General features: G+C 42.8%; 1 protein-coding gene across 2 annotated transcripts in view; it reads right to left on the reverse strand.

The window, feature by feature from the left end:
- LOC147725394 (ADP-ribosyl cyclase/cyclic ADP-ribose hydrolase 2-like) overlaps positions 1–27,371 on the reverse strand; it is a 285,451-nt gene that overhangs the window by 19,969 nt on the left and 238,111 nt on the right. For both annotated transcript variants that reach the window (XM_086964523.1, XM_086964524.1), the window contains exon 7: positions 22,039–22,131. In XM_086964523.1, the coding sequence (XP_086820649.1) occupies positions 22,039–22,131 (93 nt within the window). The remainder of the gene's footprint in view (positions 1–22,038; positions 22,132–27,371) is intronic.

Here is a 27,371-nt window from a genome sequence, read left to right on the forward strand (position 1 = left end):
GTGAGCGGGGGCAAAGTCAAGGGGGGAGCCTGACTTTACCTTTTGAAGCAGGGGGAAGAGCGTGGCCTTGGTTAAGGGGGGAATGGAAGTGAGTTTAGACGTGATGACGGGCGGGGAAGGGTTAGTAAAAGTGGGGGAAGGGAGAGGAATGTTGGCTTTAATCTGTGCGACCTTATCAACGAAGAAATCGTTGAGTGAGTCGCAAAGCGGTTGGGAGGGGGGAATGGAAGCCACAGCTCTATTGGACGAAGCGAGTTCGTGAACTGTGGCAAAAATCTCCTTAGTTTGAGATTCCGCTGCCAATATCCTGTTGGAATAGAACAGGGTCTTAGCATCAAGGATACCCTGCTTGTATGTCTTAAGCAGGTAGATGGTTTTTTTTAAAGGGCAGTATTCTCTTCTCCATACACGCTCTGCTCTGCGAGCGGCCAGTTTCATTGCCTTGAGGTCAGGGGTGAACCAACGGTTAGCGGCGTGAGCTCGCTTAACCGTGATCCGCCTCAAGGGGGCGAAGTCTTCGCCAGCACGGGTCAGCCACCCATCGATAGTGGCCAACTGATCCGGGGCGGCGAGGCCGGAAAGATCGGGACAGGCGTTGACTAGGGATGAGTGGAAGGATGGCATGTCTGCCTTGCCCCATTTTCTAACCCAGGTGTTCTTGGGAAGGGGAGGTTTAGCCACTGGGGCTAAGGCAAGGGAAAAGGAAATTAAAAAATGGTCTGACCAAGGGCAGGGGGATATGGTAGGGGAGGAGGTGGGGATGTTCAGGGTCCAAACCTGGTCGAGAGAGTGGCCATGCACATGGGTGGGACTGTGAACATGGGTAGTAAAGTTGAGGCTGGTCATAAGATCGGTGAACTCCTTGGATTGAGAGCTTTCGGCCGGGTCGTTGGGCCAAGAGTTAAGGTCACCCAGGACCAGTACAGACGAGTTATTAATGACCAGGGTAGCAAGGATGTCCTGGAAGCAAGAAACAAAGGTAGGGGTGGGGTTAGGGGGGCGGTAGATAAGAACAGCAGTTAGGGGAGTGGCATGAGAAGTAGAACGAATAATCAGGCAGTCAACTTCAGGGATGGGGGGACAGGGAAGAGTCTGGAAGTGAAGGTCGGTATGAGCAATGAGGGCCACTCCACCGCCTCTTCTACCCTCCGGTCGATCTGCTCGTACGATGGAATATGAGGGAGGGAGTGCTGCTAAGACGTTTGGTAGGGAGTCGGCCTTAAGCCAAGTCTCTGTTATAAACAGAAGATCAGGATTATGGGTGTCAAGGTAATCATAGAGCTCATACTGATGGCTGACAGCTGATCTGGTGTTCAGGAGCGCAGCAGTAATGTTAAAGGTGGGCTTGTGAGGGGCGGGAGGTGGGGAAATAACAGAGGAAGTAGCGCGGGACAAATAGGTGAAACTTGATATAGCAGTGGGGGCAGTAGATGGAGGGGTAGAGAAAAGGCTCAAGTGTTGCAGCAAGCTGGATATATGTGGGCTGATAGTACCAGGAGTCCAGAGGGACAGGAGGTCGGAGGAAGAGTATGTCAACGAATGGACATAGGGGAGTGCCCCTTGCCCCGTCCTGCCGCGGACGGGCGCAGACGGGCTGGACTCTGGCGTGGCTCCGGCGCGCCTGCGGCGCACCCGCTGCGCTCGTCCGCTGCGCTGACACATGGGGGGCGTTTAAATGGAGGAGCAGCGTGGGGGGAGTGGCGTGAGTGGGGTTGGGCGAACCAGCCCAAACCAAGATGGCGGCCACTAGCGCTGGGAGCCTAGCGTGGAATCAGCTGCCAGCCAGCCCCGACCGGGCCCCTAGGAAGCAAAGTAGAAGGTTAAGAGTACCTGTGGATTTTCAGTACAGGTGGGTTAGAAAAATACGATTTTAAAAATAAATGCGCGCACCATTTAAATCTGCGTGACAGCGCGCTAAAAGCACAGAGTACACGATCGCAGCCCTCAGCTCCTGCAAGCGAGCCCACTGCCACCGGGCTGCTCGCAATCGCTGGGGAGACGTGACGCTCACTCCTAAATGGAGGAGCAGCGTGGGGGGAGTGGCGTGAGTGGGGTTGGGCGAACCAGCCCAAACCAAGATGGCGGCCACTAGCGCTGGGAGCCTAGCGTGGAATCAGCTGCCAGCCAGCCCCGACCGGGCCCCTAGGAAGCAAAGTAGAAGGTTAAGAGTACCTGTGGATTTTCAGTACAGGTGGGTTAGAAAAATACGATTTTAAAAATAAATGCGCGTCACCATTTAAATCTGCGTGACAGCGCGCTAAAAGCACAGAGTACACGATCGCAGCCCTCAGCTCCTGCAAGCGAGCCCACTGCCACCGGGCTGCTCGCAATCGCTGGGGAGACGTGACGCTCACTCCTAAATGGAGGAGCAGCGTGGGGGGAGTGGCGTGAGTGGGGTTGGGCGAACCAGCCCAAACCAAGATGGCGGCCACTAGCGCTGGGAGCCTAGCGTGGAATCAGCTGCCAGCCAGCCCCGACCGGGCCCCTAGGAAGCAAAGTAGAAGGTTAAGAGTACCTGTGGATTTTCAGTACAGGTGGGTTAGAAAAATACGATTTTAAAAATAAATGCGCGTCACCATTTAAATCTGCGTGACAGCGCGCTAAAAGCACAGAGTACACGATCGCAGCCCTCAGCTCCTGCAAACGAGCCCACTGCCACCGGGCTGCTCGCATCCATATTCACACAGACAGCTGATCAGCTACCGGCTCTGAGTGCTTCTGCTCTAAATGACTTAACTGAAAATAGGAGAATTAATCTGCAGCCTGGGAGTAGTTCAGTATCGGGGCTAACAAACTCTGAACAAATAAACTTTAAACGAGCCGAACAGGGCAATTCATTTTCTTTAGAAATTCCGCAGTCTTCAGCCTTGGCCACGGCAGATTTACCTACTTTGACTTGTGATAAGCATTACAATTAGCAAAATGCTATTAAAGCTCATACGTTATCTCTGCTCTTACTAATGACAAACACTGCTGAATCACTCGGCTATTCACCCGAGGAGGCTATCAACTTGTCATCTACAAAAAAAAAATGTAATTTTAAAATTAACAAACAGGCTAGATCTATTAGAAAAGTTACTGAATCTATTAGCAATATACATCAACAACAAGTTAACGTGCCGGCAGCAACACATTCAAGAGCAAAAAATCAAGATAGTCTTCTACGTAAATGGGTGACTTCGAAAGGTGAAGTTAAAGCTATTGTCTCGCAACTATGCGGCTCTGGGCAGGCCCCTGTAACCACCAGCGGTCCAAACACCTCCTTTTCTCAAATTACATTAGTGCGCTCCATAAAAAATGCTGAGCCTGCTGGGGGCTCTTTTACTGGTGGTCCGGCTGATCTAATGCAACCTGTAAAGGAGGTTTATGGGACTGTGAGTAATGCTTTGGCAGCAAATACAGCTACAAATGCAGCCATAAATACATCAGAGGCGGTGCTAACATCAGAACCTTCGCTTAGCTTAAGTCTGCAAGCATTATCTGCACAAAGAACTGAGGCGCGGGAACATTATATACAGCTTAGGGCGGATAATGCTATTACTCAGCAATTATTAACTACAGTAACTGCCAAGGTGGCTGTGCTTAAGAGCGAGGTGATGATATTGCAGCAAAGATTAATCATGAAGACGCAATGTCACACACTACTGAATTGGTCAGTGACCACGACAGACAATTAATGGTACTACAAGGAAAAATTGAAGAGCTGGAGAACCAGTAATGTTGGAATAACTTGAGAGTATTCGGGATCCCGGAAGGCAAAGAAGACTCGGATCAACGAGCCTTTATCATTCAACTATTCCAGAAGGCTTTTCCAGATCTTGCTGATTGGGACTGGGATTCTCAAATCCAACGAGCTCACAGGTTGCCAATATTTCTCAGTCAAACAGACCAATCCAACTTGTGTCGTCCACGACCAATTCTTATTTATGTAGGTAACATTTTCCTGCGTCAGGGCATCGCTATCAAAGCCCGACCTACTACACCAGTGGCAGTTGAATCATTATCTATCATAGTAATTTCAGATTTATGCAAAACAACGATGGATAATAGATGGAGGATGCAACAGCTTATTGATTCTTGGAAGGCTCTTGGTGCCTTGGTTTACTTACAGGAGCAGGCCCGATTGAAGGTGATAAAAGATGTATCCAACAACAAAGGAGTGGCTATAAATTCAAACAAGTGCCTAAAGTGGAGTGAAATGTGAAAAAATAAACAAACATTATTTTGTATTACCCTCACTCACCCGTCTATTGGGTGACATACTTCATCATTGGGTATTTTTTCACCAGGCAGGTAAAAGACATACCTGGTGTGCTACGACACCTGCAATTGTAGTGGAGCTGGGTAAAGATAAAAACAGTGAAAAAATGTGATCGTGATAAAATTAAAAGGTGCGGATGTTGATCAAAACCAAACTTTAATAGAGATCAACATGAGCGCCAGGTTAAACGTTTTATGAAAGAACAGTCTTGACTTTAAATTTGAGTCAACTCGTCATAATCATTGGGTCGACATGTTTCTGCTCTTTAAGGCCAATTAGGCCGAGCTTTCTTCAGGACCAAACACAATACAAACACTGGGCGGTGTGCGCACTCTAAGGCGTACCCTAACCTCAGTGTTACTTGAAAAACTCACGGTTCTTAATACCGGTTCACCCTGGCATCACCAGGTTTTATAATGTGAAACCAGTATCTGTCTCACTTCATGGGCAAAGTGGCAGGGGTTACTTCACATCGGAGGAACTTTCACTCCGATGACTCCCCGCGATGTGACCTACAAGGTTCACGTCCACCGCCCGGTGATAAAAGATGGCCACTCACAGATCTATTATTCAGATCAGGAGGCAAAGCTGGCACTTTCTAGACTGCATAATTCTAAAGAGTAACATTTATAACATGAACAGACAATATTAAGCGGTTTTCTCTTATTGAAACTTGGGGTTACATTTTTGATCTTTGACATTGGAGTGGCTGCTTCTCTCTTTATTTCAATGTTTTCTTTTTTAGTTATTACTTCACTTTAATATTGTATTAGTAAATATGGTAGGGAGGCTCTGGTGGGTGCTGCTCCTCTACGCTGTCTTAGAAAGACAGCAGGTTAGTGGGGGTGATCTAGATCACTGGGACGGAGAAGTGGGGGGGCTGTTTCTGTCTTTAGGGCTGGAGTAGACTTCCAGCTGGCCTGCTGATGGAATATTGGAGAGTACCGTCTTGAGGGGTGTAAAAGGCAGGAGGTACAGATCGAATTAAAAGTAAAAATTGAGACAAGCCACAATACTCAGTGCTTCTACATTTTGTTTATAAGGGATAATGTCTGGGGAAGCCAAAAACTATACATGCATATGAATAACCACATTTTACAAGGGGGATAATAAGATGTATTCGCTGGAATGTAGCCGGTTTGAACTTGTCAACTAAATTCCAACTGGTCAGAGAAGAGCTTAAGATTAATAAACCACATTTGGTAATACTTGAAGAGCCACATTTGGCTTACAAGGATAGAGGATTGTTCAAACAGCTAGGTTTTGAGATGATTGAATGCACCTCACAAGGGACATCAATTAGTGGGGTAGCGATTCTTAAGGAAAGCGAATAGTTTGCAACAAACTTAAGGCTGCTTATGACTCAGGTGGTAGGTGGGCCATTACACAGCTCAAAAGTTATAACAAATTTGGTTCTTTGTGCGATGTAGGGTCCAAATATGGACAACCCTACTATTTTTAATAAATTAATTTTGGAATAACTTGCTTGGCAAGGAGAAATCATCATTATGGGGGACTTTAATTGTACTTTAAATTATGATATTGATTCAACTAACCGGTCTGCCTTTCCAAGAACGTGGAGGGTTCGAGAGTCAATTTATGAATTGACTCGGCTTCATGGGCTGTCAGACTTATGGTATTCATTGCATCCTTGATTGATTGATTGATTGATTTACATACTATTCTGTGCCTCATCGGCAATACTTGAGACTAGATCTGGTTTTTGTTAATAATAAAGAGAAAGGTCTGCCAACAGATTACATCTGATCATAATCCAGTTGTGATAAGCTTTCAGCTGATGGCTGAGGATAAGAACAATCGGCCTTTCTCATTTCCTAGATACTTGCTGACTGACCCAAATTTTATAACATATACTCTAGGAGTTCTAACTGAGTTCTTATGATCTACTATAGACACTGCTTCTTCTTTTATTGTATGGGACACAATGAAAGCTTATATAGGGGGGTATACACAGAAGTACATTTACCATCTAAATAAAACATATTTGAATCACCAAAATGCAATTTGCTAAATATTAAGAAAGTTAGAATTAGTGCATGCAAAGGAACTTATTTCCAACGGCCCAAATAGCGATCTAATATATTCCTCTTTAATACATACACAAATGTTTATGACCCGGAAGTTCAAAGAGAAGAGTGCAGCTGCCTTTAATAAAAATCACTCTTGCCAATATTAGTAGAGGATCAGGTTGGGAGGATTTTAGCATACCAGATTGTGGACAAAAAATCTAAAACAAGGATAGACTTGATTAGGGGCAGAGATGGTCACTTACATACTACTACTGATTCAGTTTTAGAACAATTCACTCAATTTTATACGGAGCTTTACACTCAGCCTGGTGATGTGGACGAAACAACATTGGAAGAATTCTCTCAATTAGGTGATCCAAAGTCTCTGAGCTTGGAGGCAGTTGACTGTCTTCAACAAGATATTACTGAAGAAGATATTATATTTACCATAACTGCTCTGCCTTCTGGCAAGGCTGCTGGTGATGATACTCTACCAACAGAATTTTATAAAATCTTTAAAAACTCTATTCTATTCTTACATATCAGATTGGGGAATGTATGGAAGCTCCCAAATCTTGGGACATGAGTAACAATGTTTTTTTTCTTAAAAAAGGGAAAGCTGTGGACGACTGTGGGTCTTATCGCCCAATATCTCTCATGAATTCTGATGCTAAAAACGTCGCCAAAGTATTGGCTAATAGGATTGCTCCCTATATGCCTGATCTGGTATCTGATCAGCAACATGGGTTCATAATCGGTAGAGACACTACCGCTCATGTTAATACGGCCATAACACCATTCGATATAACCAATAGGACATCTCTCAATCTGGGGATGGTCCCATTAGACGCAGAAAAAGCGTTTGATCGCATGGAGTGGGGTACACTATGGAAGATCAGTATGATTATGAGAATGTTCTATAATTAATATGATGCATTGTATATTGTACACCAATATTGAGGAAAAAATATAAATTAACATTGTATTGCTTGTTTAAACTTATCATGCTGTTTTGTTCATGTCAATTGTGATTTAAAAATGAATATCAGTTTATTTTGAACAGAGTTTACAGCGTTTAGAATTATTATTTGTATCAGGTTGACTTTGAAGAAATGGGTAGCGTCTAATGACCCAGTGAACAGTGCACAGTGCATGCAAGTCACCGTACTTGTTATATCTTAGTACACTATGGAAGACATTAACCAATAATAGTCTGCCAGGCCGTTTTCCAAAATGGATTTGTGCCCTATACATTAATCCACAGGCTAAACTTTTATATAGTAACTTGCACTCCGCTCCTTTTTGATATGCTGTGGCACACGGCAGGGGTGCCCACCATCCCCTTTGCTGTTTGCTTTATATATAGAGCCACACATTCAAGCACTAAATTGTAATACTCATATTATACCATTTAGCAATGGCATTTGTCAATTCAAGGCGATTGCTTACGCCGATGATATAGTGGTCTTTTTTATTGGACCCAGTAACAGCATTGAGGGCAATACAGGAAGAAGTGAAAACTTTTGGTCACTTCTCAGGGTACAAATTAAATTCTCATAAAACCCAAATTTTTGCAAAACTTGGAGTTGCCCACACCCATAATTGGAGGTTGCACTGTTGTAACGTACTTGGGGGTCCGGATCTCTACTGCTATTGAACAAATATGGAGACTTTATTACAAACCACTACTCTATTCGGTTATACAAAAGCTAAAGAGCTGGAACAAACTATAATTGGTAGGTCCAACATGAATAAGATGGCAATCCTACCTAAGTTCTTGGAGAGGCTGCCCCTGCGGCCCCTTTCCCCAGCATGACAAGCGAGACCCGTCCAATCCAGCTCCCCGCTCCCGCCTCCCAGCTGTCCAGCCCTCCCCGACCCCTACTTAATGGCGGCCGCTGGGGGACAGGTGAGCAAAACCACGGACTCATTGTCAGTGAAATTGCTCTCCCTTCCTCGCAGCTCCACAATTAAGTGAGGCATTCCCCCGAGCCACTTCACTCTTGAGTGTTGGTGTTTGAGGCCCTCCTCCATTTGCAGGTTTTACCTGTGCACAGCGGCAAGCCCGTCTGCACCCTTCCGCGACCCGACCGCAACCAGCGCCGGGAACCTTGGATCTCTGCACCGCCAACGCGACGACCCAATGGCACTCCAAACACTCAACCCAGGCCGCAACAACAACTGCAAGCTAGCATCACAGGCCGACACCCACGGACCCTTCAGCGGTCACCGTTGACAGCACACCTGCAGCACCGCCAAGACCGGGGACCCAGCGCAACCCGCCCGCAAGAACACAACCGAACCGAAGACCCTGCAATGCATCCTCCTCATTGTCTGATCCCTCCACAAGCGAGCCACCAAAATCTGGGACATCCTCGACAGCACCACCCCGGATGTAGCATTCTTCACCAAAACCTGGACCAACACTACCTCGGGACCGGACATCGCCATTGTCATTCCCCAAGGATACAAGATCTCCAGGAAGGACCGCTCTACCCGCCCAGGAGGAGAAATCGCCATTGTCCACAAACCCACCCTCCACCTGAGCATACTCCTGATGAGCCCACAAACCTGAAGGAACACCTTCACTTCAAGATACTGGCCAGCCCCACCTCCATCCTCTGAGGAACTCTCATCCACCAACCCCCTGGACCCCGAGGACTTTTTGCCAACTCAATTACAGACATCATCTCCCCACATGCCATCCCGTCCATCAACTACACCCTACTGGGAGATCTCAACTTGCACCTCAACAACCAACTGGACCCCAGCACCACATCCCTCCTGGACACCCTCCACAACATTGGACTATGCCAAATCGTGACCAAACCCATGCACTCAGCTCGACACACCCTCTACCCCCTCTAGTCTTCACAACAGGAAACTCCATCACCTTCAGCCACACCACCAAACTCCCATGGACTGACCATCGATGTATCCACTACACCTTCAGAACACCCACCATCCACAGACACCAGCACCTGCTCCCACAAAGAAACTAGACCATCATGGAAAATAACGACCCCCAACACCGCAGCCTGAACCCTGCACAGATGGATCTCCCACAGCACAAACACCATAGCCCCCCTCAAGAAAAACAACAACACCCACGCCAAGAATGCTCGATGATTCACCACCGAGCTTCAAGAGTCCAGACACACTTTCCACCGCCTCGAAAAGGCCTGGAGGAACACCAAATCCACAGACGCCCAAAACAACTTTATAGCCGCCAACAAAGCCCACCACCACCTCATCAGAAAAATGAGGAAAAAAGCGATTGAAGACAATCTCCACTCATGCACACAACAGCAAAGAACTCTTCAACATCATGGAGTTTGCCCAACCCACCAGCGAGTCCACCGACATCCCTCCCTCACAAGACCTCCGCGACAAACTCAGCATCTTTCTTCCACCACAAAATCAAGAGCATTTGCAACAACTTCGACGAAGACAACCAACACACTGAACACTTAGCAACCACCCGACACCTTGAAGCCAGCAATCTACAACTGAGCACCCCCACCACCGAAGACATACTGAAGACGATGAAGTCAATCAACTCCAGGGCCCCCACAGACCCCTGCCCCCAGCACATTTTCAACAGAGCCACCGACACTATCACACTCATGCTCTGCCACACCATCAACTGCTCCCTGGCAACCGCCTCGTTCCCCAACATCACGCCAATATCAACCTCCTTTGAAGAGGACAACCTCCTTGACTCCTCCCAATCCGGTATGGAAACCGCCCTCCTTGCCACAACAGACAACATCCGCACCCTACAGGACAAAGGAGAAACAGCAGCCCTCATCCTCCTCAACCTCTCAGCCGTGTTCGACGCAGTCTCTCACCGCACCCTAATACGCAGACTCCATGACGAAGGGATCCAAGACAAGGCCCTCAACTGGATCCGCTCCTTCCACTCCGGCAGAACGCAGCGGGTCAGACTCTCCTTTCCTCTCGGACCCCACACCAACCACCTGCGGAGTACCCTCAGGGATCGTCCCCCAGCCCTACACTCTTCAACATCTAGATGGCTCTGCTCACCCCCATCATCAGAACCTACGGACTCAACATTGTGTAATACGCAGACGACACCCAACTTATCCTCTCCCTATCCAACAGACCAAAAAACCGCCAGACACAACTTTCGACAAGGCATAGAAGCAGTCGCCAAATGGATGAAAAACAGCTGCCTACAACTAATCACCAACAAAACGGAAGTACTCATCATGGGCCCTAACCTCGACGCCTGGAATGAAACCTGGTGGCCGCCCTGCCCTCAAAAGCCAGCCCACCCACACAGACCACACACGCAACCTGGGAATCACCCGGGGACTCAGAGCTTAAAATGGACCGCCAGATCAACTCTGTCTCGTCCTCCAGCTTCCACACCTACGTAAGACCTTCAAATGGATCCCCCTTGAACACAGAAAGACCGTCACTCACGCCCTGGTCACCAGCAGACTCGACTACGGCAATGCACTCTATGCTGGAATAAACAAAAATCTCACTGCAAGCTACAGAACATCCAAAACACCGCTGCAAGAGTGGTCATCAACCTGCCAAGACACTGCCACATCTCCCAGCACCTGCGCATGCTCCTCATCGAAGCTAGAGTCACCTTCCAGATGCTCACCCACTCTCACAAGGCCCGTCATGACACCGGACCAGCATACCTGAACAGCTGGCTCAAATTCCACGCACCCCAAAGGACCATACGATCAGCCCAGCTCTCCTACGCCGCGGTCCCCCACACCAGAAAGACCAGATCGGGGGGCCGCTCCTTCTCCTTCCTCACCGCCAGAGCCTGGAATGACCGTCCACTCCACCTCAGACAGACAACATCGCTCCCCATCCTCGCAAGAAACCTCAATACCTGGCTCTTCGACAGACCCCCTCCTTGATAGACTGGAACCTGCGAACCCCTCCACCCCCTAGCGCCTTGTAACCCTTAAGGCTGAGTAGTCGCGCTTAACAAGCACCTTGATTGATTGATTGATTTAGTTCTTGTATTTGTCTTGAGCTATCCCGTTACTTGTCCCCAATAATTTTTTTCAAAAGCTAAAGGGTGCTATCAGTAGTTTTTATATGGGGCTATAAACAAGCATGACGAGCTATACGCTGTCTTAAACTTCCTTATAAGTTTGGAGGATTACAACTTTACTTCTGGGTGGCATTTACTGAGCGAACGCGAAGCTTACTAATGGTTAAACCATCATATTTTTGCCCTGACCTTGCATTAGGTACAGATCGCAAAATGTTTCTGTATACGATTAATGATCCTAATTACTACAAACGGGTCTGCTTCAAGACAATTAGGGACATTGTTCAAATATGGCATGATATCCTTGATTATTGCTCCCTTACTCTCAAATATCTTATACAACATGAATATTTTAAATTGTGGAAAAACACAATTCTACCGAGCCAATTTCATGATCCCACTGCTTGTAATTAGGCAAGCTGTGGAATTGAAAGACTAGGCCAGCTATATGACCACAATGGTTTTTCTACTTTTGCCTCTCTACAACTTTCTTTTGGTCTCCCACAAAGGTCCTTTTTTAAATATCTACAATTTAGAGATTACTTTCTAAAACAACAGCTTTTGAAACTTTCATATTCACACACATTATTGACATGCTTTCTGAATCTCTTGCTTAAAGCCAGAATTAGCTCAATATATTTGCAGCTCTGTCATTTTAGAAATGAGGATACTTGTCATCTAGCTTTTAAATGGAGTCGGACATTAGGCATTACTACGGATCCCTCTGAGATTGTCTCGGCCCTGGACATACTAAATAATTCTATTAATTCTATAAATTTAAAGTTGCAACAATTTCAGACCATTTGTATGTTATACTATACTCCTGAAAGGATTAGTAAATGGCAACAACAGTTACAGGGGCCAGGTCGAGATGGTGTGGATAGATCATGTTCCAAATGTGGCCATAGGGCAGCCAACATCCTTCAAATGTTCTGCACTTGTCCCATGTTATGTGACTTTTGGGAGAAGGTTATCCAATATACTGGTCAATGTTTGGGTCTTAACTTATCTCTTACTACTAAAGAGATCATGTTGGGGCTTAAAGCATGAAATAATTTTGCTATGAGGAGCTTTCTATCTATCATATTAGTAACTGCCCTTCGTAGCATTGCGAGAGTATGGATCTCGCCTAATCCTCCTACTTTCTTTGGATGGCTGGCTCCAATGAAAGATATTTATGAGAGAGAACAAGCTTTGGCTAAAACTAGTGGTATACGCTCATTGCAAAGATCTGGTCTTATATGGGAATTCTTTATCTGAAGTGGGGGCATCCTTAGAGATATATGCATAATTATTTCTTCCTTTTTCTCTTACTGTTTCTTTTTTTTTCTTTTTACATCTACTAATTTTTATTTCTATGATTATTTGCTAAATGTATGCAATGAATGATCATTTTTGTCCATTCTGTAACCTTTGATAAATAAAAAAAGATAGCGGGCTGGGTTGTTCTTGTCTTCCTGTTAATAAATTGGAGCTCTAATAGCTTCTTTCCAAGTGGGGGATACAGGACCAGTTATCACAGCTCTAAATATAATTATAAGAAGGGGTGCCCATAAGTCAATATTTTCTCACATTCTCAGTCACTCAGTAAGAGCCTGGAGCTTTACCACATTTGCTATTCTTATTGGTCGTAGCAACATCCATAACCCTAATAGTATAAATAAACTGAAGGGCTGATTCGATGTCTTCAGCAGAAAGTGTACTATTATCTTGTTGTGTGGAGTGGGAGTTTTAAATACCTGTGTAAAATGCGTAACCCAAGACTCAGTGGGAACCAAGCAATGTTTCTTGGAGGGAGGCCTTTCTGTGAATATCGAATGATTCATGACATCCCAAAAGAGACTCACATTCCTCAATTTTGCCTTTTGTCTGAATTTGTACCAACAACATTTTTTCTTGGACTTTTGCTTCCTCAGTTTATGCGGAGACTGCAGAGATTTTCCTCATCTTCTACACCTTCGTCTCACCAATTTCACAAAAATTCTATGATTTTTACAAAGTCTGCCTCTGCACCTTCAAAGTCTGGCACCTCCTCCCAGTCGCAATAATTGGTTTCTACATCTGCCAACTCAGTAAAAGCTACAACTTAACGGCTCAAAAAAGATCCTCCATCTCCAACAAAATCACCTACACCTGTCTCTATGGATCTACTTCTTGAAGAAATACGGTCTTTAAAACCTTTTATGGAGGAAACAAATTTGAAACTTCAACTTTTGACTGACAGATGGTCTCAGCTTGGTGAAAGACTCATTGCGGTGGAACAAAGTGTCTCCTCTTTTCAAATGGTAGATTCTAAGGTACATGCCCTTCAATCACAAGTTTCTCAATTGCAGAAACTTGTTGAAGATTTAGAAAATAGAAATCATAGAAATAATTTATGAATTCATGGCCTACCAGAGAACACGGAAGGTGCAGACCCTCTTTCCTTTTTCATCTCATTTTTGCCTAAGGTGTTGGGTATTCCTGCAGAACCAGGTCATGAATATTCAACGTGCCCACAGATTGGGGCATCAAAATGCAGTTACTTCTACTTCTACTCGGCCAAGAGGGGTCATTTTGTACTTTTTGGAGTATACTGACCTATTAATTTCTTATCAGCCTAAAAAAAAAATGTCATGTAACTCATGGTTAGGTCATACGCTGTTTTTTTCACAGGACTATGCTAAAAGTACTGCTGATCACCGTAGGGACTTTCTAAAGATGAGACCGGAGCTTCGTGACCTTGGTGCCAGATATGGTCTTTCATTTTTGCCTTTTCAAAGTCACATACAAGAACAAAACTACTACATATGAGCTTCCCCTCAAATTAAAAAGCTTTCTCAACTCCTGTAAATCTGAAACTATGGATACTTCCAATGCATCCTCCTCACGCTACCGCTGATCATATCTATTTGGCTTTTACTGCTATATTAATGTTTTCTCGCATTGTTGTATAACATGTTTTCATTCTCTGTTTTAGAGGATTTCAGTTAACTATTTACTCTACTTTTTCTATTTTTTATTATAGTTCTTAAGATGGCAGCTATTTATTTTAATTGTATTTCTCTTTCCTATAGGTACCCTTGCTGTGCTTTTATCTGTTTTCTCGCACCTTGTAATATTCCATTTATCTGTGCCTCCCTTCGTGAGATCTGGATGTGCCATCCTTCCATGTGGTTTCACCCTCCCCCTTTCCCATTTTTGGATTTTTATAGGTATGTGTTCTCCACTTTTTGTTCTTCTACTTCTTCTCTTTCAGGCTTCTTCTCCTTTCTTAAATTTTTTTACTCTTTTGCTCCTACACTCTAATATCCGGTAATCTCTGTTTATCTCCATTTCATCATATTTTCTCTCTATTTCTTCTACTACTCCCCGAATCAAACAGTTTTATCTTCCTTCCTCAATATTCTCGCTTTTCTTAATTGATGTTAATTCAGTATTATGGATAATTTCTTCCTCCTTTTCTTTGCCATCTGCTTTTTATCTTCTCCACTCATTTCTTTGTTTTTCTTTCTTTCTCTTTCTCTTCTTTTTTTCTGAAACTTTCCTTCTTTTTTGTAGGTCACATTAGATCTGATTGTATTCACACTGTTCTCTTTAAAGTTAATTTTTGTGTTTACTTATATGGTTATTCCTTCAAATGTTATTGCAATGTGTTTATTTGATATGCATTCATGAGTATTTTCTATCAAGATTACTGTTACATCTGGTCATATTTTGCTTGTTCTCTTTGTGTATTTTAGATGACATTAAATGTTGTTACTTGGAATGTCTGGGGTTTACACTCTCTGATTAAAAGGCAACGTGTATTATCACATTTGTCCAGATTGCCATGATCCAAGAAACTCACCTCACTGAATCTGTATCCCTGAAGTTAAAGAGAGATTGGGTTGGAGAAATGGTCTTTTTTCCAGGTGATGGCAAACAAAATGGTGTTATTACCCTGGTTCATAAGTCTCTCCAAGTTAAACTTGTCTCAGGAAAATGATGACATTGGTCATTGGTTAATTACGAACCTAATGATTGGGAAAACTTCCCTCAAGTTTTTTAATATATATGCTCCAACTACTGGTGCTCGTCTTTTTTTGTCCCATCTTGAAAAAAAATTAATGCAACTCCCTCATGATATTTTGATTTTAGCTGGCGACTGTAACCAAATTGTTGATCCCTTTATCGATCGTAATTCCTTGTCCTCTTTTATTTTTTACAAGCCTCACAAAACATTTTTACTTTCTTTTCAGCAAAGGCATTTAGTCGATGCTTGGAGATTATGCAACCCCTCTCTGAGGGAATACACTTTTGTCCCCAGGACATCACACACAATCACATATTGGTTACATTTTCATGTCTCATGCTCTTTCTCAATCTCTAAATTCATCAGATATTGGGTCTATCCTAATCTCTTGACATGCCCCAGTTTCTGTTTCCTTAGACATTCTCCACAAGTCTTCTGCACCTAGACGTTGGTGTTTCAATAATTCTCTATTACTTGATTCTGTCTTTAAGTCTTCCTTTTCTTCTTTCTTTAAGGAATTTTTCTCTCTTAATGAAACAGACACCCTTCTGTTTTCTGTTGTTTGGGGCACCTTCAAAGCAACTGCACGAGATTTTATTATTAATTATGTTTCCAAGAAATGTCACAAGGCTCGGAAAACAGCCACAGATATTTGTGCTAAAATAAAATCTCTAGAGCATGCCTATTACACATCTAAATCAAAAGATTGCTTAGAAGCTCTAATAGATGCTAAACTTAAATTTAATAAGGAATCCACCGACAACGCCTCTTTATATTTGCTTAAGTCTAGTGTTAAATTCTATGGCGGTAATAACTAATCAGGCAAATTATTGGTAAATTACCTTAAAGTAAGAACAACAAATTTAATATTGAGTCAATTCATAATGTTCACCAGATTCCCAAATTTAAAGATTCGGAAATTCTACAAGAATTCCATACGTTTTTTAATCCTTTATATACACCTGAAACCAAACCTACTGACGACTCCATCATGAATTATCTTTCTTCTATTACTAAACCGTCTGATCTTAACTTAGATTTTCAATCTTTGGAGTTGGATGTTTCAATAAAAGAACTATGCAATGCCTTATGCACTCTTAAGAAGGATAAAGCCCCAGGTTCTGATGGTTTCACTGGTCAATTTTTCTCACATTTTTCCCATTTTCTCCTCCCTAAGTTACACAAACTTGTGTCCTCTTTTTTACAAATTGGCACTGCTTCTGGCTCCTTTTTAGAAGCCCTCATTTGCATTATTCCTAAAGATAATAAAGACCCACGCTTTTGCAAAAAACTATAGACCAATTTCATTGGTAAATATTGATTACAAAATGTTCTCAAAATCCTTGGCCCTACGATTAGAATCCTTTCTTCCAGATCTTCTAGGTAAGGAACAACCAGGCTTTGTGAAAGGTTGTTTTCTAACTGACAATGCGTGTCTGTTTTTTTATAAGCTTTCAAAGGCCTCTCACTTTTCTGATTCTTTAGCTGCCATAGCTTTAGACGCGGAAAAAACCTTCGACAGAGTCTACTGGCCTTTAATTTTTTCATCACTTAAATGGTTTGGCTTTGGTCCTACAATCAACTCTTTAATTTCTCTTTTATATTCTAGCCCTAAAGCTGCTATATTTGTTAATGGTCTCACTTCTTCGTATTTTAACTTGGGCAGGGGTGTTCATCAGGATTGTCCTTTATCTCCCTTTTTATCAAGGTTTTAAGTACGGTACGATGCAGATTAAATTAGCAGTTTATGCTGATGATGTACTACTGTTTATGTCTAATCCCAGCTCTTCTCTACCTGCTTTTTTACATGAAACTCAGTCTTACTTAAACAATGACAAATGCGAAATCCTTCCCTTAACCAAATTTACCTTTAAAGAAGATTTTAACATCACCAACTTCACTTGGAATACCAACCATATCAAGTACTTAGGAATATATTTTTCCTCTTCTATTCACTCATCAGTTTCCATTAATTTGGACAAATGTTGTTCACATGTTTCTTCCTTTATTGGCAGGTGGCACCCTTTATACCTCTCTTGGTGAGGGAGGTAGGATACCATCAAGACAATGTTATCCCCAATTGTCTTATTTACTGCATCTAATATGCCAATTACCATTCCCCAGAAGTATTTAAAAAAACTTAACTCTTTGTTGTCTTCTTTTCTTTGGAATAAGAAAAACGTGAGTATGTCATTAACAAAGCTTAGTCGCCCTAAAACAGAAGGTGGGGTCAATTTTCCTGCTTACCATAAAGCTTTTAACCTACATCAGTCTTCTCATTGGCTTCCTAACCCCTCGTCAGATTTCCCCCTCTGGGTGACACTTGAACAATCGTATGTAGCCCCTTTTTCCTTTCTAGAATATCTTTCTTTCACCCAGAAACCACAGAAGTTATCTACCCTTATTTTTAAATGCACACATAAACTACTAGATTTCAGTTTTATTAGACAAATTCTCTAAAGACTCTCTTCTTAATTGCCGTTCGCTCCCTAAACATTCCATTTAAATGTATCTACTCCTCGAAGAGAGAAACCCCAATGCTTTTTTTTTAACTGAGACTTGGCTAAACAATGATACAGATTTTGACATTGTTTAATCTCTTTCCCCAAACTATGCTATCCAAAGGCTTGACCGCAATACAGGTCGTGAGGTGGCCTGGCCATAATTCACAAGGACAGCTTTGTATGCAGAACAACCGCAAACCCTGTTCCTGATTGTGAAAGTATGTCCTTTGTGATTGATCTAGCTCTTGCATATACCTTCTCAGGGATTCTGGTCTACCGTCCTCCAGACCCTCTTGGGCTTTTTAAGGAAGACTTACCGGATGTGGGGTTAAATTTAGCCAGTGCCTCCCTTAATTTTACAATCTTGGGTGATTTTAACCCTCACTTTCATGACGACTTATCGATCTCTTCAGTAGAATTAGCCGATGAACTGGCAATGTTCCAACTCATGTTAAAAGCGAACAGTCCCACCCATGCCAAAGGCCATCTGTTGAACCCAATTGTTTCTAATATAAGCAATCTTCTAGTAGAGGGTGCAGTTCCTATTCCGTGGTCAGACCACTTCTTACTTCCTTTCAATTGGACTTTACCAGACGCCAATCCACCAACTCTCAGAACCACAAAAATTACTTGCAACTGGTCGAAACTCCCACTAGATACCTTGATCAGCAATCTTAACCCCTTCGCTGCTCATGACGAGCTGAGCTCGTCATGAGGCACGGTTGAGCTGTGCTTATGACGAGCTGAGCTCGTCATGTATAATGGAATTCAAAGAATGTTAGCACAGGAGGGGAAAACCATTAGCAGCCAAGGTGTTCAAGGACGCTTTTCCTCCATCTCACCTTAACCCCATTGTTGCCAACAATAATTTGAATAACTGGCTTGAACTTGTACTTAATTGTGTTCTCCCCAAGAAGGAAATCCCAGAAAAGATGGGAGCAAACAAAAATCCTTGGTATTCCCAAAAACTAGGCTAGATGAAACAGACGTGCAAAAGGCACGAAAGAAGTTGGAGGAAGAACTTCTCTGTCGCCAGTAAAATCAAATACCGAGAAGCTATCAAAATCTATAAAAATGAGATTAAAAATACTCAAGCCCTTTACTATCAAGGAAAAATTTAATCAGTCAACTCTCCACGTGAGATATTCAAAATCGCCAAATCCCTTCTTATACCCCCTAGCCCCCTTAATGTCACAGACAGTGTTCAATTGCGGTGCAATTAAATTGCTGATTTCCTCTCAGAAAAGATTCAAACCATCTGCAATTCCTTCCCTCCTATCATGGTTCCACAAATGTGTGCATCAAGCGATATAATCACTCTTGACAGCCCCATCCTGCCGGAGGAATTCTATCCTCTGGATCTCAAGACCCTGCAAAGGCTGCTCAAAGAGCTCAAATTGGGTTCCCCCTTAGATGCCGCCCCCCCTGCTATTCTTCATAAAATCTCAGAGGTGGTGTCACCAGCCATACTTGATTGTATTAATACATCACTCAAAACGGGGATTGTGCCACCGCAATGGAAACATGCTAGGGTGGAAGCACCCGTAAAGAAGCCTAACCTTGATCAAGATATTTGGGGAAACTGTCGACCAATCTCCTTACTACCAGGAGTCAGTCAGTTAGCGAAAAAATACATTAATTCGAGTCTATCATCCTTCTTGGAAGACAATAACCATCTGCATCCTACGCAGACAGGATTCAGACCCCAACAAGGCACAGAGACAGATATTTTAACTGCAGTAGAGGAAATCAGGAAGACCCTTGACAATGGAGGATACGCTGCCCTTATCTTCTTGGGCCACAGCACGGCCTTCGACACCGTCAATCACCAGCTAATGATAAAAAGATTGAGGGAGGCCAGAGTGACCGGACTTGCACTTAAATGGCTACAGTGTTTTCTCCAAAACAGGGTTCATACAGTCTTCAAAGGGGAATGCTCCTCGAAACAGATTCCGTTGACTTGTGGGGTCCCACAGGGATCTTACCTAAGCCCCACGATGTTCAACGTCTATATGAGTTCGTTGCCTGAAATAGTACACCCATTTGGGGTACAGATCGTCACTAATGCCAATGACACACAACTCATTATCTACCTGAAGCAATCCAACCAATTAGAACCAGATCTATCCACCTGCCTTCAGAAATTCTTTAACTGGATGAGTAGATCTTTTTTGAAATTTAACGGATCTAAGACTGAACTCCTGCTTTTGGGGAAGTCTGCTCCCCCAAATGTAGATCACCTATGGCCCAGTTACCTAGGTCAACCCCCGGCCCCAAAACGAATAAAGAGTCTTGGAGTCTGGATTGGTTGCAACCTCGATTTCAGAGAGCAATCACGTATAGTGGCAGCGAGTTGTTATGGCTTACAAAGAATGTTTAGAAAGCTACTCACCCTGCTCCCGTTTGCTGCTAGACAACTTCTGGTGCAGGCCCTTGTATTATCATGGCTCAATTACGCCAATGCTATCTACCTGGGAGACCCCAGGCTACCATCAAAAAACTACAAATAGTACAGAATTGTGCTGCCCGTATGCTGCTGAACATATCTAAACGTTCCTCTGTAAGGTCCACCCTTGCTACCTTGCATTTGCTTCCTGTCCAGGAAAGAGTTCAATTTAAGGCTCTACGTATTACCCATAAGTCATTATCAGGAAAGCGACCGCCTTTGATTCGTCCATGGATTCAACCGTATGTACCTAACAGAGCCCTCAGGTCTGGGAATAAAGGTTTAATCCTAATTCCTAAGATTAAACATGCACCTAGTGGAGGCCGACTGTTCACATACATCTAGACTCTGGAACAGTATTCCCCTCCACATACGCTCTGAACCTGATTACTTTAAGTTTAGAAAATTGTTGAAAACCTTTCTCTTTCATTAACCTCCTCTTAGTTCACTTGGCGTCTTAGCGCTGGGATTCCCCTGGGTAACCACGCGCTCTAGAAATGTTCCTTCATTCATTCTTCAATCCTCAATCTGGCATAACCATCGTATAATGGTTAACAATAAACCCATATACTGGAAATCATAGAGGCAAAAGGCCTTATTTGGGTTCATCAGCTATTTCAAAATGATAAAATTATACCCTTATCTCAGGCCAAACTTTTATTTAATTTTACTACTTAGTTTACTAATAAATATTTTTTATTACAACATGCTTTGGATTTAGCAGTTCAGAAATCCACCACATCCCTAAGTCAAACAAGTATCACTTCTACTACTTCTCAAAATTTATTACGTTCTGGACCTAAAGCATCAGCCATTTATAACTACCTACATAAACAAACCCTTGTTAGAGACAAGACTAAGGTAGAGCTGGATTGTGAACGTGATCTTCATTTTGACTGGTCTGTTCATGTATGGAATAACATTTGGCTTAAAATCAGGAAAAAATCCAGGGCAGCTAACACTACACAGACACTTTTCTTTATATATAACAGATTGCTTCTGTCCCCTTCACTTTTGCACACGATTCATACAGAACTCCCTGACACTTGTTGGTCATGCTCTTCCATAAATGCTGATTTAAAACATTTACTCTTTTTTGTGTTTCGTACAGGACTTCTGGAAGAAAGTCTGAATTTTCATCATTCAGTCCCTTTCTCATTTGTTAACATTTATTTTGGATTCTATTTCTGAAGATTGGTTGGGATGTCCCTGGTCTTCACAGATTTTGGACTTGCTTTTGGGAGTAACATTTCAGCAGATTACCAAACATTGGAAAAATGTGTTTGAATTATCCTTCCAGGCTTGGTGGTATGCTATATGTTACAATCACAGATTGGATACAGTTTATGTATTCCCAATTTCCTTAGCTCTTAAACGTTCTCTTTTATGGTCCCCAGTTACACATTTTATTGGTTGTCATGCTAAGCTTTCGGTTGTACGTAAAATCTCTGAGCAAGCTGTGTCAAAACTTCTTGACATTCTGTTATGTTCTTACTTTTATCACTGTTTATATTGACATTTTTACTATATTTTTGCATTTTTAGGTTATTGACCAGACTTGTATTATATACTTATCTATCTTCTTTATATTGATATAAGACTTCTTATTTATGTGTTTTTAAGGTTTTAAAGATGTTTTTTACTATGTCTTCCCCTTACTGTACCCCCCTCTTTTTCTTTTCTTTTCTTCAATTAAATTTTCAATTTTCAAAATTAAAAAAAGGGTATGCTGGTAATTTCTTTTGATTTCACTTACATATCAGGTCCTTCAATTTCATCGTTCACCCAGATTTCAAAGCGAGAGACTTGAGCACTTTGGAAATTAGGAAGTTCATAGTCTGCAAAAAAACTTAAAACATTGATAAGGGACAGTTAATAAACAATTTCTAGTCAAAATGTTACGTTTTATTATCCTTCAACAACTTTCATCCCCATCAACAACACTGATAGTTTGTCATTTAATGCACTCTATCTTGGACGTATTTGATCTGAAGTAGCTGTCAGAAATTAATCCCTCTGATTGTAGCCACAATAATGTGCAATCTGAAACTATTATGCTCATTACTGCGGCCATACTGAGGCTTTAATGCAACCTTTTGTTTCATATATGTGAGTGCTTTGTTTTCTATTCACATTGCTGTCCATAAAAGTGTGTGATGTTTACATTTTAAAATGGTTTACCACTTTCATTTATGTGCTACTAATGTTAATGTCATAGGTTACACGTACTGTATTATAAGTGATTTTATAAAGCACTTACTACCAGGCGCAATCGGCACAGATAAGAGCGGTGAGGTGGGGGGAGTTGACAGACGACGGGATAGGTAAAATTAATTAAAAGAAATAATAAAACCAACGGCGAGCACAAGGTAAGTGGTTTTATTATTTTTGTTGTTTAATTTTACATATCCAGTCGTCTGTCGACTTCCCCGCTCCCCCGCCCCGCCCCACTGCCCCACTGCTCTTGCCTGTGCGCCGGCTGCATCCGCTTACTCCGGAAACCCAAGATCATTGGTTAATTTAGTGCTTATTGGTTATTGTTGAAGCATTTTACCACTGCTGCCATTTATTCAAGGAAACAGTTCCATGCATTTACAACAGTTTATTGTGTTAGATTAAGTTAATAGGGCTTTGATATGATCTTTAGTGTGAGTTCATGCAAATGATTCATAGGTTGGGTAGACATGCTAGAGGAGGTTAGTTATTAATAATATTGAGGGATATAGTTTCATAAAAGGATAGAAGGAGCTGTTGTACTTTTTCGGCTGAGGTGTGAGCAGTTTACAGATATACAATAAGAGAGTAAGATTAATAGGCATGCAACAGAGTAGGTTGTACTCAGAGAGAGGGAGGCATGCAGAGAAACGGAGGATGGGTAAGAAGAGGGTCATTAGAGAGAATGCAGGAGAGAGAATGATCAATAGTTTTAAATCAAGATCAGTGTTTCATGCAGGGCTTAAGGAATATAGTGAGAGGAGCCTTTTTGGGATCACTGGCAACCTGAGGGTGTAAAAACTGTAGAGGGACCAATGGTTTTCACATGTGGGCAGGTGGTATAGGTTGTAGCATTGGTGGCATTCGTTTTTTCAATCGATGGTGTTGAAACTTTCTGCCTTGGTAGGTAACATTAATAGCGAAGATTATTCCCATGCTTTCCATCAACTCTTTCTAATGCAAGGTCCTGTGTTGTGTAGTAAATCCGGATAGCTGGTCCTTTGGATTTGACAAGTAAGATTTGAAAGAGTGTGCGATTTGGAGTGATCATTTTATTTTGCACTGATATCCCCTGTTCTTAGTAAGGGGTGGTTTTGGGGGATTGTTCTGATCGGTTCTCCCTTGATTTTAAAGGGTACTGAGGGGGCATCTGTCCATGTGTGAAACCACATGGCTACATTATATTGAAAGCATATATAACACATTCAGGCACCAACCACACAAAGAACTAAATAATGATTCTATAAAAGGAATGGTTCAGAAAGAAGCTGACACTGGACACGCAAAAGATGACCGGTATGAAAATTCTTCCAATGGAGATCCAGAAGATCTAACTTTGCTTACAACAGTAAAACAAACAACCATCATGATAAAAAAACTGAAAGCGGAAGGAGCATCAGGCCCCAATGGGCTCCCACACGCTCTATTCAAATATGATCCCGATTTTTGGGCAAAGTATCTCACACCATTATTTAACCAAATATTCAAGGAAAAAAAAGATACTGCAGTCCTGGCAGGGTAACATCTTCCACCCAATATATAAAAACGGATGTAGAATGGAACCGGGAAATTACAGATTGATAGCCCTAATTGATGTCGAGGCAAAGCTTTTTTCATCTTGTATATTGATTCACCTTCGACAATGGATAAATAAAAACAAAATTGTACCAAAATTCCAAACAGGTTTTATGGAAGGCACAGGTTGTACAACTAATCTGTCAGCGCTGGCGCTGCTTATTGAAGGAGCAGGAAAAAAGAAGACCGGACTACTAGCTTGTTATATAGATTTGAAATCCGCGTTTGACCGCGTGCCAAGAGACCGCTTGTGGAATAAACTTGAAACATGGGGCCTCCCGCAGAAATTATTTGATATTATAATAGCTTTATATAGCGGAACGTGGGCAAAAGTAAAGCTAGGTGATGGGAGACGAATATCCGCAGAATTAAAAACAAGAAATGGCCTCAAACAGGGCTGTGTGCTCTCGCCAAGCCTCTTCAACATATACCTGACAGACTTAGAAAGCCACCTGCACAACGTAAACGGACACCCACCAAAATTAGCCAATGAATGCATCCAGTTATTACAATATGCAGAAGACATTGTGGTCTTAAGTCAAACACCGATAGGCCTCCAAAGAGTGATAACTAAATTAACTGAGTATTTTGACTTAGAAGGTCTGGAACTAAACATCAAAAAAACGAAAGTGGTGAGATTGGCGGGCACAGGCAGACTGCAGTATCGGGTTCCCAAGGCCTACATGCTCCGAAGATAACCCACTTACATTGAAAGAACTGTTGGCACGGAAACTGAAAAATTCAAAGAACAAGTTTATTAAGACCCCATGGGGTGGTGGTACATTCCTACAGCACCCTTCGGTAATGCAAGAAGTATCACACCGAACATCGGTGTGACTCGCTTTTTTATACAATTTGTAGGTAATAAAACAATAGGCGGTACAAAGTTACAGAGCGTTATGTACATATATGGTCATTTTTGGAACACAGCCAGCTCATTGGAGGGGTTACAACTCCGCTGGTCAGTTTGGCGGCACATTCCTGAGGAGTGACTGGTCAGTGGGGACTGCGCATGTACAGGCTTGACCAGTACTAAAAATAGCCTGTTGCTGGGCAAACTCGAGTGGTCAATGGCACGGACAACGGACTAAAGGGCACGCTGGCCACGAGGCCGCTTATGATCTAAGATGGGCCTGTAACACACAAAATGGCGTTTCCAAGTATAGCCAAGTTAAGCGGGAAAACGTGTAGCACAGCTAAGCGCTAACTCAGCCATCGTCAAATTACGACAGACGACCCTTTTAGCGTTTAGCTGAAGCTACCTCATAGTGAACATAATCAGGGTGTTCATCTTCAATATCAATTAGCATTATTTGAGTTACTTCTTTATGAAGCATCATTTTGTCATGAGCAAGAGCTCGTCTTGATGGTATGCAAGCCGATAAGCACATAGAACATAAAGCGGGGCCACATTGAATACATAAGCATACACAAAACAGTATCCCCACAATGATGCATAAAATTGTTAGCAATTTCCAACCCCAAGTGGTAAGCATTGACCAGAACCACCCTGAAAGAGTCCAAGTTCCATTATACGAGCGTATTTCAGCAGCTATCTTATGCAATTTTGAAATGGCATCATAAACAGATGGTGAATTGTCAGGTACATAGACACAGCAGCTGCTTCCAATAATTCTACATGCCCCCCCATGGTCAGCTAGAACCACATCTAGAACCATTCGGTTCTGGAGCGTAACAATCCTAGAAATCTGAAGTTCTTTGGTAATATTCCCTAATGCAATAGCAGTATCATTTGCTACAGCCTCAACAACACGGGTCAGTCGTCGTATCTTTCGACTATTCAAAGCAGCCCCAACAAAGGAAAACAGTCCCAAATTGAAGTCCACATACTGTTGCAAAGCAGTGTCCGTCTGGTCGATGTCGTCCAGAACAACAGCACATTTAACACGATTCAACACGAAGTCATGATAAAGAATATAGTCATTATGATACATTGGTGGGGCAATGAATACAGGGGGCAATACAAAAGATACATAGCAAGTGCCTAACCATCCCAACGGGAGCTGATGATAACCCTTCGTTCCACAAATAAAATACGTATTACGAGATGCTACAAACGATATGCCATTTGGGCTATCAAACGTGAGTGTAGTATTGCATTCGCTTTTCCCAACCGAGATTGTACCTTTATTGCGTATACACAAATCAGCTTTAGTGGCAATAACATTAATAACATGTGAGCTAGAGACATTAATGTTACGTTGGTTTCTGTAAACACGTGGGGCAGACACGTTATCGGGGCGGTACTCCTCCCATTCAAATCGAGGACCCTCAGCTCGTGGGTACCCATCCCGGTCATGGTAACAAATTTTATTCAAACGGAAAAGCACCCCCCCTTTTGTTGGCCATCTCAAAGTGAAGAGGAGAGTATACCAGGCATTGCCAGATCCATTGTGTGAAAACGGGAGTGGAATGAGTGGAGTGCCCCCTTTCTTCTGGTGCCCGGGCAACATCCCACACACCCAGCAATTAGACGTGTTTGTCATGTTATGTGTATGATGCAGGATCTGAATAAAGCTATTGTTCAAATAAGTCTGTCGGTGCCGTTCTTCATGGTAAGGCAAAGTGAAGTGAAAATGTTCAGATGGAGCCGGGGTAGTCGGCAGCAAATGTACACGTGCAGGCACCACAAGTTCAACTACCCAAGCTATCACTGCTATTACCACAATCGTCAAGACGAAAAGGATGGCACCAAGTAATTTTTTGTCCCGTGATGCAGAAGACACCATAGTTCAATTATTTTTCAAAGTCTTAAGTAGTTCGAAAAGTTCACAAAGTCTCAAATGTACATGTGTGTGTATTACACCTAAAAAAGAAAAATACGGTGCTGAGCTCCGAGGTAGCCGTTGTTTTCTTCTCCGGGGTCAAGACGGGTGTCGCTACTCTTGGCAGAACTGATCCCCCCCCCTTGAGATTCCCGGCTTCCGTTTCACAAACCCCAGAGCGGTAACCAACCAGTCTCGAAAACCAAAAAAAAATCTTCTTATCGTGGCCGCATATTATAGCGCTCTCGTCCAGAAACAGTGTGGTCCGGGAAGGCTCCCTCAACTTCAGCCGATGTCACAGCTGGGCTCTTTTCTTTCTCCAGAATCTCTTGGAAGTCGGTCAACACAGCAGGATTCACCAGATCAGGAGAGACACGACGGCAGTGTGTTGAATGTATCCACCGCTTCCTATTGGTCACTCGTACAGCTGTTCGAGTTGCCAGGAGGACCTGCTCGGGGCCTCGCCACCTCGGTTCCAAGCTGTACGCCCTCTCAAACAATTTAATCATAACAT

Source organism: Lissotriton vulgaris, chromosome 3_2, assembly GCF_964263255.1.
Source record: "Lissotriton vulgaris chromosome 3_2, aLisVul1.2, whole genome shotgun sequence".
Taxonomy (NCBI): domain Eukaryota; kingdom Metazoa; phylum Chordata; class Amphibia; order Caudata; family Salamandridae; genus Lissotriton; species Lissotriton vulgaris.